The 14,115-nt window shown below is 39.9% G+C and overlaps 1 protein-coding gene across 1 annotated transcript; it reads right to left on the reverse strand.

Moving 5' to 3' along the window:
- Positions 1-936: 936 nt before the first annotated feature.
- LOC123961796 (ammonium transporter Rh type C-like) lies at positions 937-11,400 on the reverse strand. Its single transcript, XM_046037499.1, has 11 exons — positions 11,178-11,400; positions 8,738-8,930; positions 8,436-8,586; positions 7,709-7,856; positions 7,410-7,576; positions 6,958-7,095; positions 6,687-6,823; positions 6,375-6,499; positions 6,115-6,188; positions 5,486-5,550; positions 937-1,126 (listed from the first exon to the last, which is right to left on the reverse strand). The coding sequence occupies exons 1-11, from the start codon at positions 11,398-11,400 to the stop codon at positions 937-939; spliced, it is 1,611 nt and encodes a 536-aa protein (XP_045893455.1).
- Between the last annotated feature and the right edge of the window lie 2,715 nt (positions 11,401-14,115).

The raw sequence follows: 14,115 nt of genomic DNA on the forward strand, positions 1-14,115 counted from the left end.
GAAAAATACCAAATGACCAATATGGCTAATTCGCTAAACTTTGTTTGGAAAATGTTGAATGATAGATTCTGAATTTAGGCTTCTGGCTTGTGACCCCTTACCAAAACTAAAGTGTCCAACTGGGAGCCCCTGTCACATTTTCAGGTATCTTGAATTGTTAGCCGTTCATTTCCACCAAACTATATAATGTGGTTAAAACTAGATCCACCAGTAAAATGCTGCTCATGCACTAATGCATAACTATTAAGAATCTAATACTGTCATATAATATCAGTCATGTAGGCCATTCTTCTGCAGAACTACTTTTACTTTTGATACTTCGAGTACATTTTGATGATAATGCTTCTGTACTTTTACCTAAGATGGTGTTTTACAGGACTTGTACTTTATTTTTACATTGATGTACTGGTGCTCTAATGGCTTCCACCACTGCCAACCAGGCTCATGGGCAAGAACAGGAGCACAGTAGATTATTAAAGAGGGATATGGATCTATTTGAAGCAGAAGGAGCTCCCTCTACAGGTACCAAATGGTGCCACTTTCATAATGGCAGAAACCTACCAGACTACGCCTCCAACTCTCTGTTCACTCTGCCAAACCAACATAACCTGCCTGAGACACATATACACACTGATACACACACACACACACACGCGCGCGTACACACGCACACACACACACACACAGACAGACACAGACAGAGTCACACATGTAAGGCCCCCTAGACCTCCCGGTTGAGCCGCAGTGGAGCGTGTAGCCACCTGTCAATCACCAGATCTCGTCCGCCATAAGAGAGACATTTCGTGTGGGACAACGGCAGCCCGTCCCTCCCCATACATTCTACCTCCCCTAGCAACCATCACCGGATGACTGAGGGGCTTTGTCCCCTCACAACGGGAGTCCACCATTGAACCCAGAAGCCCGTAGCAACCAGAATTAGAGGGTGCCAGAAAGGGGTATTTTCTGTGAAACGGGGGTGAAAGCTCTGTTCTTGTCCCTGCGTCTGGGATTCATATCAGGGGCCTGAATGGCGTCCCCTCCTCCCTTTAAATGCTGGTGTAACGGAGCGTATGAAGGGGCTAGCGGTGAGCGGATAGGATCATGGTTAATCTGCTGTTCCTCTCCACTGTGGTCCGATAGGGACACTTAAGCAGCCTCTGTGGACAGTCAGTTGGTGTAGGGAGGCCTGTGGATACCTGGGGCGGGCAGAGCTGGGAGGCTCAACAGTAGGTTGCAAACAGAAGGGGGGAAAATGTTGGGCAGTGGAGGAAGAAGTATTCAGATCATTTACTCAAGTGCATGAACCAGTACAACAATATAAAAATACTCCACTACAAGTAGAAATCCTTCATTTAAAAGCCTAGTTAAGGAAAAGTACATCAGCAAAGTATTATCAGTAAACCTTACTGGTTCTGCAGAAAATGCCTTCTTTTGTTATATTATATAGATATAGATTGTTAATACTGATGCATTGGTGTTAGCAGTATTGTGCTAGTGTAGTTGGCCAAGATGAAGCTGATCTTAACTATTTTATAGAAGCATACAGTCAAGTATTTTAGTCCAGTGGTTCTCACCTTAAGAGTTGGGTCCAGTGGTGGAAGAAGTATTCAGAGCTTTTAATTAAAAGTATATAATATAGTGTAAATACACTCCATTGAAAGTACAAGTCTGCACTCAAATTGTTACTTAAGAGTATCAAAGTATCAAAGTTGTTATCAAAGTTAACAGTGTTTCATGTTTCAAGAACCAGTGTTTTGCTTCACAAATTTGTATTATTTTTTTGCAACGTTTCTCTTATCTTTGATTATATTTGTGAAATAATTGATCGTTTGACCTCTTTGGGCTCAAACAATAGTTTAAATGAAATGATCTGAGAAGTTCAGAAGGGAAACCACTCTGGTGGAACTGCTAACAAGTCGTGAAACGTGACGAAGGGCCTCAACTGGGCCATGCTGAGCCAAAAAGATTAGGAGCCAATACACTGTATTATACATGTGTATCGTATGTTTGTTTTTTAATGTAAAATCTTTACTCTCATCTTGACCTTGGTTACTTTCCAGTACTGGTGATGAGGGCAGGACAGATGAAATTAAGGCACTCAATAAGTGTCAAGATTGGGTGTCAAGATCCAAATGATCAGAGAGGCTTTGGAAGTCAGATGCACCTGCTGAGAAGTAACCTTTAGGGGACACTGAAGCCGTACAGAGAGAAAGTATTGAGAGAAAGGAGAAAGTGCTTGAATAGTTTATGAACAGTTCTATGGACTTGTGGTTGCTTTCAATGGGGGCTTTAACTGCTCTCTTTATAAGGGAGTGAACATGGATCACTGAATACCTCGCTAACCGCTGTAAATCCTGTAAAGTGAATTCAGTGGAGTTTTACCACAGAGTGACTGACACATATCCATAAACTGCAGAATTAAAACAGTCAGATGAATATGTTGGCAGGCAGAATAATCACCATCAGACATATCATGCTGTTTTCTTAGAATAATGACAAATAAGAAAACAAAAAGCCAAATAGCCACAACCAGGTGCTCTGACGCGACCTCCCACGTTGTACTTATCCCTGTAGTGTTCTGTACATTTTACATCACCATGCATAGAAAAGATTACAAACTAATCTCGACCTACAAACAACATTGCTGGCGTGCAGAGAAAACATGCCTTTCCTGGTATGTTCTTTATCATTAATGAGCGTCTCCGCAGGCCCCTGTATGGGAGTATGTTTTGTGCTCGCGTCCTAAGCTCTCGTCCTGCACCCTCTTTCCCACCCTCTCCTTCCCTCCACCTGTCAATCAAAGATCATGATTGAGCCCGGATGGCAGGCGGTCAGCCATCAGTAGTGAAAGTGAGGCCTCATTCTCTGTCTGTCCCTCCCCCCTTTTCATGCCCCCTTGCCTCCTGAAGTTTTTCCATCTCACCTTCTCTGTGGCCTCTCTGTCCCCCCCTTACTCCCCTGCCATCCCAGTACAGTTTGTGTTGTCTCCTGTGGAAGTCACATCTGTGGTCAGTATCTGTCCAAAGGAGGGTAAACATCTTCAAACTTGGCTGCCATGATGTCATAAGGCATGGCTCCCGCCGTGGTATCATTAATATATAAGTCTGATTTAGTTTTAACAGGCCTCTGCTTTTGCCCTTTAAGTGGCTGATGAATAAACATGAGTAGAGTAGGGGCGGGAACTGCATGGGGGTGGGTGAGAAGAGGCCCGGTTTGTGTGTGTGCGTGTACATGTGTGTGTATGTATTAGGGGGGTATCGAAGGCAATGGGGGACCCTTTCTTCCCAGCAGGGCTGCATCTCGTTTAATTGGAGCACTTGTGGCACCATTACCTCCTTTACTCAAACACGTTACTGATGACAAAAGAAAACAGCACTAAGCCTGCCTTTGTTAGCAGGGAGACTGAACGAGGAGACGGATTCCTCGCTGCTACTCATGTGTGGGAATCATTCACACTCCCACCGTGGGCTGCGGCTGCTGGTGCTGCTGCTGCTGCTGCTGCTGCTGCTGCCTTCGACCAATGAAACACCGCAGCCAGGTGGACAGAACAAGGAGCACATGGAATTTACAGCCTTCATCACAAAATGATGCACAGAAAGACTGATTATCAAATAAACTGCTTAGTGAAATGACATTCACTATTTCCATTCCATTCATTGAAAGATTGCATCTCTTGAAATTAATCTACTCCTTCACATTTATACTCAACTCAAACATTAGCACCAGATCAGTTTAAAATGATTGACTCCAGCATATGTGCGCAGCCCTGTCAGTGACCTTTCCCTCTAGCTTCTCTTGCACCCAAGGTGACGATGATGAAGCTGGTCTCTAGTTTGTTTGTGGTCACCACAGTGTCCCGAGAGAGCAATAAGGGCGTGACCTTTACCCTCAGTCTGAACCCACTTGAGAGGGGACACCGAAGGCTCTTAAATGACGGGAACAGAAGACCTTTTTGACCTTTTTTATTGGTAAATCTTGATTTTTTTAAGCCATTATTTTCTAAAAGTGGTTAAAGGTTGTCAATTGCTAAAAAAATACACTTTATTTGTTAAATTCAAATCAAGTGGGCACAACACATCATGCAATAATGATGCTTTAGTAATAAATCTTTTTTCATTTTTTCATTACCATTGCAAAATCATTTGAGTTCTGTTTTTAATGGCAATAATAAAGGATAAGATGCAATTGTGCAAATAAACATATTACAAGTGAAGCTGACAGCAAAAATGTCCCTAAAAGTCTCTGTATTCTCTTAAAATTTTACCTGATTTTACCTTGAATATTCATTGATTTTGATAAATATCTTGAAAAAATTGAAAATATCTACCACCTGAAGATTTGTCAATTCAAACAAGATTTTAAAAACTCAATTCTAGGCTAAACAACAGACATTCAGCAATCAGCCATAACATTACGACCACCTGCTCGTCACAATGTAGGTCTTTCTTTAGCCGCCAAAAACGCCCTGACCCTTTGAGGCATGGACTCTGACACATTTCTATCAAAGCCAACATCAGCTTTTTCAACAATTTGACCTACAGTAGCTTGTCTGTTAGGTCGGTTCACCGCTTTTCCTTCCTTAGACCACTTTTAATTGGTACTGACCACTTCAGACCGTTTTAGAGTTGCTCTGACTCAGACATCTAGCCATCAAAGTTGAGCCCTTTTTAAAGTCACTCAAATCCTTACCCATTTTTCCTGCTTCTAACACGTCAGCTATGAGGACACAGTGTTCACTTGCTTCCTGATGTATCCCACCCATTGACCTTGCTAATGAGATCATCAGTGCTATTCACTTCCCCTGTCAGTGGTCATAATGTTATACCTGATTGGTGTACTTTCCCTGTATGAAAAATAACTGTTTTTGATTGGTGGGGAATAATTGTATCAAATAAGTATTTCTGTCCAGCAGGAGAACAAAAGAAACAAATGGGCCATGTGTGATAAAGACAGAGAGCTCCATCAGAATCAAGGTCTGCTCCTCTCCATGGAGAAATCTGACTCCGCTCTGAAACAAAAAGGCATTACATAAGGAGTGAGCAGCGACACCTTATATACTCACAAATCAGTTTTTATCTTAAAGTATCATATTAATTTCCACAGTAAACATGACTTCTGTTGTACTACTTCAAGGTCACTTTGAAGAGCATAGGAGCTCTGCTGTGAAAAATCCCCTATCAACAAACAGCACAGAACACAGGCTCCACCTCAGCATTTCATAATCTAGTTCACACTGAGTTACAGGGAAGGCACAGGCCTCTGTGGCAGTGGTGCCATGTTGTCTATACCTGCATCCTGATTTTGCAATGAGTCACATGTAGTTTTCACAAATTCATTGTCCTCTGCTGCCACCAAGAGGACAATGAATGAGAGGAAGAGGAAACACATTTCATGACAACAAGGGCACTACTCGCATTATTTGTTTGGTGTAAGCACATCTCCAGTTCCAGAAAATTATTGTCAGATAAACTAAAGGAACCCTTACACATTTTTGTTCCGCATGTGGTTGTTGTACGGAGGGACTGGTGCATCCTCTTCATCCTCAGGAACCTGTGAACCATTTAGAGAACATAATGACTCAGGGGGAATGATAACCACATGATTGACCAACAACAAACATATGATTCTATTAAGTGCTCATAGAGGTGGCAGAATGACAGTAGCCCCTTCACTAACTTACATAATGAGTGGAAGAACAGCCTCAGGGTAAAAAATGTTTCTGGTTTGTCAAGACTGCAAATCACAGTCTGTTTTCATGTAACATACACATAGGATCTTTGGATCTTTCTTATGTAATGCATCACAGCTGGACTTTTGTTCAATTTTCTCGCAAAGTAAAGAATTACTCAAACATCTTCCAGTCAGATCAAACTGGATGAAATGAAAAGCCTCCAATCAACATTGGTGCTGCTGATTAATCAAGGTTCACTTAACTGTATTTTAATTGAACTACAGTTGTCAAACATTATAAAAACATGTGATCTTTGAGATATCTGGTATTCATTTTATGCAACTTCACAAATCCTGCGGGATGAACTGAATTGTGATTTGACATGGATATTTCTGTTTCAAACTGTAAAAACCTCCTTAGGGCTGTAAAGAGTTGTCACTCACCTCCCAGTAGACCTCATCATCGAAACAATTGTCATCTGCAGGATCTCCCCAGATAGGTAATCTTAAGATACAACCTGAGAAAAAGAACAATAATTAAGTAGTCATCCCAACACATGCACTCCTTCATCCATGGTGTGTAAACACTCCCATCTTTTTCAAACAAAGTAATATCCCAGATATTGTGTTGTTATTTACATACATTCTGTACATTTCCACTTACATGGTCAAACTGAAGGGTGTGTGCAGTGGTTATTCCTTACCCACAATGATGCCTCCGCCTACAGCAAAGCAGAGAGCCACACAGAGGGCTGCAGCCTGGTGGCCACCCTGCACTGCGGGTGTCCTGTGTTTGAAACCATCTTTAAAGCCAAAGGTTTCAATCAGCCTTTAACACAAAAAAGGAGCAACTTACAATGTTGTTCTTTCAGAACAAAAGACCATATTTGACCACAAGAATACAAATACTTCTTTTTGTGGCCCTTTACTGGTTGATACGTATCCATCCATTTAGTTAAAAAGGCTACCATGACATCTGGCTGTTGGTTTCCTGTTTGTAAGAAAGGACCACTCACCCTTCATGGCCATAAACGGACTCTGTTGCAGCTGCAGCAGTAATGGCTCCCACAATCCCACCTACGACTCCTGGCATGGCATGCAGGTTATGGATTCCACACGTGTCCTGGATCTTCAGGTGCTTCTCCATAAAAGGCTGAGATAGATGCGAAAAGAAATCAGACAGCTGAGCATTAAAAAATTCCCCTTATTGATTATTGAAGACTTTCAGAGGCTAAACTGAAGCTTATCTCATAATAGCTAGACAAGACAAGACAAGACACAGAATACCGAGAGGTGGATGTATCCCAGTGTGGAGATGATACCACAGCAGAACCCTACTATCAGAGACCCGTAGGGCATCAGCATGAACTCTGCTGCAGTTCCCACTGCAACGCCTCCAGCAAGGGTGGAGTTCTGGATGTGAACCTGAGAAACAAGCAACAAAGAAATGTGCCTGCTAGTCACAGAAGAAACTGTCAGCTTGACCTGTCTTTACTGAATGATGTGGCCACTGTGCAGGTCAAAAGTTAGCACCCCATCAAAGTTTCGGTTTGTTCAGGTGGGGTGCAAGTCATGCGCGTCATGTTTTACAATTAGACAAAGGGATTCATTTCACGTAAATAATGTCCATTTGACAAATCCACACAGATTGTATTATCTTAATCATGTCCATCAAAAATAATAGCTTAATTTTATGTGTGTTTGTGACTGACGAAAAAACAAAAAGTGCTGGTCATTACCATGTCTAGTTTTCCATGCTTCTGGGTGAGGCTCGAGATGGTCACAGTAGTGAGCACAGTTGAAGCCAATGCCAGGTAGGTGTTGATGACCGCTCTGTGCTGCCCGTCCCCGTGGCCTGTGATGGCTGAGTTGAAGCTGGGCCAAAACATCCACAGGAAGAGAGTGCCTATGCAGAGAGCAGGGTGGAGATAGAGATGAAAGGACCAGAAAAATCTAGCAGACCCAGAGTACCTCCTGAATAATGGGAAGTATTGAGAAAGTAAAAACAAAAATCATTATGTAATTAAATCATGCCCACCAATCATAGCAAAGACATCTGAGTGGTAAACGGAGCCCTGCAGACGCTTGCTGTGGTTCAAATTTGGCCGATAGAGCATCCACGATATAGAAAGACCATAATATCCTCCAAATGTGTGGATCACCATGGAGCCTCCAGCATCTCTGGCCTTCAGGTGAGAAAATTAGCCTTTGTAGTAGTTGAAGTAGCAGTGGATAAATTTGTTACAGTTACAAGGATGTTATGAGGTGCTTGCTAGTACTTCATGTGTTTTATTGTAGTTGATTCATTACCAAAGGTTATACTTGGAGAACTGACACTACTTTCTGATTTATATTCTTTATATAAAATGTATCAAATTGGATTTTGAATCTTGAAAGTAAAATCTGATTGAAAAATTACATAACGCAAACAATAGTTGGGGGGCAAAAAATGCTGTAGTTTCTCTTGAGATTGTTTTGTTGATTACTTTAATGATTTCATTTGATCTGCAGTATAATCAACAGCTATTTTGTGTTTGTCTCTGATGTCTGGGAAGATTCTCAGTCATCCAGGTCATAGTTATCCACAGAAGGTCAAAGTCAAGGGCAACTGGACTTGGTTGAAGATACTAGAAATCTTTCGTCCCCCATCCAAAGGACTTCTTCAGTTCTGACCTCAATGGGGTCGTTTGCCAGGATCTCTCTGATGTGTTCTCTCAATCAGGTCTTTCACTGATGCAGCTGATTGAAAAATTGTTTCAACTTACATGTATGAGATTCAGGATAATATATTCCTCCACAGCAAACAATGTGATCCCAAACAGAGTCAGAACCATCAGCTGGACTGGACTGACTTTACCAAGCACTGCCCCGTAGGCAATTAAGCAGCCCGCCACACAGAAGTCAGCATTGATCAGGCTGAGGAGGGAAGAATGTCAAAATGTAGTGGCCAAACATGAGACATTTTATTCATTTATTTTGGCTAAGGATGAACTTATTCAAGAACAGTTACGTTAGTTTGAGCATTGAACTATCTTGTTATCCTATCCTACTAAAACTGAACAATTACTTTTCAATTCCAATTTTGATCTTTCCATCAGTGTAGTCCAGGGAGTGGAACCAGCCTTGCATTAGCAACGCCCATTGGAGGCCAAAGGCTGCGATGAGGAAGTTGAAACCCACTCCTCCGAAGCTGTACCGCTTGAGAAATGTCATCAGGAAGCCAAATCCAACAAAGATCATCACATGGACATCCTGGAAACCTTTCGCGAAGAGAAGAAAAGGAGAGATGAATAGCATGATAAGAATGGGCACAATGAATATAAAAGGAGATGAAATGGTAGGAACAATATGGTGGCCCACTGGTCAGAATTACTGTATTTTATTAGAGATTCAGTCTTTCACAAAAACAAACGTTATATACAAAAATTATATATTGTAGATGGATAAATAACAAGTCATATAGATAAAATTGTTTTACATTGTGCAGTGCTGAGATTGAATAAGGAGTCTCAAAGCCTGGTTAAAGAAGCTGCTCTGAAGTCTGGCAGTATGATAGCGGATACTTCTGTATCTCTTGCCAGACAGCAGCAGGGAGAACAGAAGTGGCTGGGGAGGGTGATGTCTTTAGTATGGTGTCATTATTACATTGTTGATTCAACAATCAGGGTTATTATGACATATTAACTTTTATCAAACCACTAATTTAATAGCACATACTAATAAATTAATTGATATGCCAGTGGATATACTGTATATAAACAGTTCGCTTTCATAACACGTCACTGCAGTTGAGGGACACATAAGGGCATATTTGATAATGAGGGGAAATCACGTGAAGATGACTCAAGGACATAATGTATTTACTGTTACCTGCTGATTAGATGTTGGCATCTTAAAATACAGAGATATCTCAAAGTACTTTTATGCGTACATTTCTCTGTGGCTCTCCATGAACTACAAAAATCTGTGAAAAAATATTTAGAGCATATACACATAATAATAATGTAATGTTATAATAATATATAACTGCCTACTAGAAGGCAAAATTATTATAAATTAAAAAATAAATATAATGCCTTGATGATAACTGACTACTCCATCTGCTGAGGAAGTCCACAAGGTGTGGTTGAAAGCTTAAAAAAAAGAAGTAAGCGAGCTTGTACTGAGAAGTTTCTTGTAAAGGTGCTGTTTCCATGGTCAAGAATGAGTAATCAATCTCCAATAATATCATTATAATAAACACACACACAAAATAGAGGGGTAACAACGAGTTTGGTCTAATTAAAAACACGTGAACCATTTGTTAAAGAAGTGTCTCATCATTGCAAGACCGCTAATCTCTGCTATAACCCACAGACAACATGTGGATACCAGCACAAACCTGCCAGTATTGTTTACAACAGAAACTGACTGCCTGACACACATTATGTCACAATAGTCATCTTTCCATTCAAACTGTACAGTAGGTTCCTACAGTTGCATAGAAAAAATGCAAATTTCTTTACAGCCAAACAAACAACAAAGTGTGATTGGGCTATCTTGTGCGAGCAAGTTTATTGTATTGTGCGCACAAGATTATAACTTGTTCCCACAAGAAGATTAAAAATATCACCTTTTGGGATTTTAGGGGCTCCGTCGGCTAGGGATGGGTATTTAAAGCTAAAATAATATTCAGTAGTCTGGGAAGTCCCGACTCTTCCTCTGTGAATAGCTGTTACTTGTAAACCGATGGCTTTACTTATGTTACTACTATGTTTACTTATATACATTTTTCAGATTTTTGGCCCTAAACCGTAAATGGGAATGCACTGGTTTTTCAGACTAATGTAGCTTGGCCCGTAGCTGGTAACTTATAGCCAAATCTCCACAGTAAGTTTTAGCTCTTGCTGGGCTCCTAGAACAAATTGTCTCAGGAAGTATATTTAGCATCTGACATCCAGCACCACATCTGAGATTCTGAGACGACTTCACTATACTAACACTGTGGGATGTTGGGGAAGCGAAGCATACAGTACAACCACATCCATAGACTGCAGGCACACACACATCCCCCAAATTGCCCCTAATTTTATCAAAATAAAATGCATTTTTATTTGTACAAAGAGGTAAGCGTGTCAGCCACAGTTAAACTGGGAAAAAGTCTGATTGGTGTCATACCCCAGGAGAAATATCTTTGTTAGCAATGTAGGAATAATCTGAGTTTGACACAGCCTGACTATCATCAATTTGGTTACTCAGGTAAAAACATGTTTTATTACAATGAAAACCAACAATTTATACCCCAAAATTAATAAATGATAAAACCAAAAGCTAAATGTGCAGAAATGTGGGTGCATAAAGATATAGAGGTTAGTTTATAATAGAAAGACAGATGTGTAAAGATTAAAGGATTGTTAGACAATATAAAGAAATAAAAGTGATAATTGAGATTTTAGACATTTGGAAAAGACAATATTTTGGAAAAAGAATAAAAGAAGAACATCAAACATCAAAATGAAGACACTTACTTGGATATCTGTAGTAGAAGTCGTTCTCAATGTCACTTGATATATTGTTAGCTTTTTTGTGCTCTGCCCAGTGTGGATCTGATTCTTCATTGTAACGAATAAAAATCCCAAACAAGATGATCATGGCTGTTTGCCACACAATGCAAACTGCTGGAAGACTGATACGAATATTTGTATTTTTTGGATGGTCACACAGGTCCCTGAAGCTTTGAACACAGCCCATTGTGTTTGGTTAGTATTGATCCTGAGCAAATAAATCAAAACAAAATTTGAATTAAATGATCTTTTGGAGTTATGAGAGCAGCTAAACAGCTGAAATGTTTTATTGAGCTGTCTTCTGTAAAAGTAAGATACACTTTAAAGGGCCTGAGCATCTTAAGCACAAGTGAAGATGAGCAAGGATGGGTGTTAATATGAGGACACTCCCACTGTCACTCCCTCTAGTTTTGCACCTGGAATGTACTAGAATTACTTTTCAGGTGTTACACATCTTAAATTGGAGAAAAGCTCCATTAAGTGACTCTTATTGTTTGATAATAATCTAATATTTTTTCCAAGCATTTTGTATGTGTATAAATCAACACCTAAAGTAAAAATATTTTTGTTGTAAAGGAAACATGCATTATATAAAAGTATATTCCTTTTGGGATATTCTGTGAACAGTTTGTGTTGGTTATACGAGTGTGGTTGGGGAGGTAATCCAGTTAAGAACAAGATGGGTTACGTATTTAAACTTTCTTGGGACCTTCTCTCTCAAAGGTGGGGTGTGAGATTCTGCAGAAAACCACTACAATGACAAGTAGAGCAAACAACTACAGGTGTTAATGTTGTCCAAATACCTCTAAATTAAGTCTTTCTCAGAATTAGTTTTCCATTCTAAAGTGAGATCTTGTAGTTTGACACTTATTAACCCACACAGGTTTCCTATTCTAGTTGCCTCCTGTTCACACCTAGTAAATCCATTATAAGGACCTAGGACCTAGGCCCTAGGGCCCTATAATGGAATTTGCTATACCATTCATCGTTAATCATTTCCACTACTTCCAAAAAAACTAAAACAAAAAAACACTGACAAAGCTGCCACATTCCAAGTTTGGACGCTACAGTGTCACATGACAGGGGGCATAGGGCATCGCTATTATTATTTATAGCTGTGATAAGTTTGGATGATATGGCAATTTAATTTAGTGTAACTTTAGGAATTATTAGCTTCTTGTATTAATGTAGTCACAACAGCAAAAATAGGGGGCATCTCAGTCAGTCTTTGCAGTTTTATGTGAAACGAGACAAATTGCAAGATAATGTGACTCATTTAATAGAATAGCCTATTTGAATATTAATTGATTTGGAAATCTTGGAAAACTAAAAATATGTTTTTCCACAAGCAGACTGTTTGAATTCAAACAAAAAAACAAATATTTAAATAACAGACATATATTCCCTTTATAAACTATAACTGGTTGTAATTGGTGGGGAATAATTGTATCAAATGAATATTTCTGTCCAGCAGTAAATTAAAAAGTACAAACAGGTCAAGTGTGAAAAAGACAGAGATCCATCAGGATCAGGATGTCTTCATCTCTGTCAGTTCTGCTCAGTGGTGAAATCTGACTCTGCTATGCATCAAAAAGCATTATACAAGGTGCGAAAAACAATGACACCTCATATACCCACAGTGTACATGTAAATATTATCAAATCAAACATTTTAAAAGAAACCGACATTATATTTACTGAGATTTGGCCCGTAGATGTTCCTGTATAGGCCTATCACTCTACACTGAAGATAATCTTTCATTTGTTCAAACTTTAATTCATATGGAATCCATGCACCAGTTTTTTTCTCGTTTTCTTTTCCACAGTATACATGGTTTCAAGGTCACTTTGAAGAGCTGCACGTATGGAGCTGTGCAGTGAAAATCCCCTATCAACAAACTCCACAGATGAGCTTCACTTGGAAACAGAGCACAGGGTCCAACTCAGCATTTCATAATCTTTTCCATGCAGAGTTACAATAAACAAAAAAACGTCCTCAGCACGTCCTCTCCGAACATCCGCTAAACATCACTGTGTAGGGTTTCCAGTATGTTACAGGGACATTATGGGACTTTCACAGAACCAGAGGACATTACAGGGACATTTGGGAAAAGTCCTCTAGACGTCTTAAATTACAAGGCTACTATAACTACCACCACCACTTCTACTTAATAGTAATAGTAATAATTTGGTTTATGATTTTTTTTCTCCAAAGCTAAATAGAGCCAGATAAAATGTTTCTTTTTAAGTTATACATTTCAATTTATATTTAGGTTTACACAGGTCAACACAATATTATAGATACTAATGTCACAGTACAGGGCAGTATTTGGATTCACAGAGCTTCTTGGTTTTTGTCACAATGGATTGGACACAAACGCAGACAGAACAGGCAGACTGGTGAAGTTTAATGATTTACAAAAGGGTGATGTAGGTAGGCAGACCAGTAGGTAGGCAAGTACACAGAAAGGCAACAAACAGGTGACAGACCAGACAGACAGGCAACAAACAGGTGACAGACCAGGCAGACAGGCAACAAAGAGGTTACAGAACAGGTACACAGGAAATAGTCACAAAAAATATTCAGTATTGCAAATTTGCCTTGGCTTCAGAGTTAGAGATAAAATAAATATATAGACACAAGTTTCTCTTTGTATCACCCCCTCCCCTTCCTGAAACTTTACATCATGTCACCCTAAAGTGGGTCATCAATATTGTACAGCTATTAGGTTTGAGTTATCAGTGTATTGGAGAAGGGGATGCCAAATCCTGTTGACTGGATTCAATTTGTTTTACAGCGGGAACCGTATTGTCTCCAGGTGAGAGAGCTTTACTATTTCTTCCAGCCGCAGTTTGACAGGTGCCTTTTTCCAAAACATTAAATTAAGTTTCTATGCTGCGAT

The sequence above is a fragment of the Micropterus dolomieu genome, linkage group LG22 (assembly GCF_021292245.1).
Source record: "Micropterus dolomieu isolate WLL.071019.BEF.003 ecotype Adirondacks linkage group LG22, ASM2129224v1, whole genome shotgun sequence".
NCBI lineage: Eukaryota > Metazoa > Chordata > Actinopteri > Centrarchiformes > Centrarchidae > Micropterus > Micropterus dolomieu.

Coding starts and splice junctions, on each gene's coding strand:
- LOC123961796 (XM_046037499.1), bottom strand. CDS start 11,400: ATGGGCTGTGTTCAAAGCTTCAGGGACCTGTGTGACCATCCAAAAAAT. Junction 6,500..6,686: donor TCCGTTTATGGCCATGAAGG/GTGAGTGGTCCT, acceptor TTTGTGTTAAAG/GCTGATTGAAACCTTTGGCT. Junction 6,189..6,374: donor AGGCGGAGGCATCATTGTGG/GTAAGGAATAAC, acceptor TCTTTTTCTCAG/GTTGTATCTTAAGATTACCT.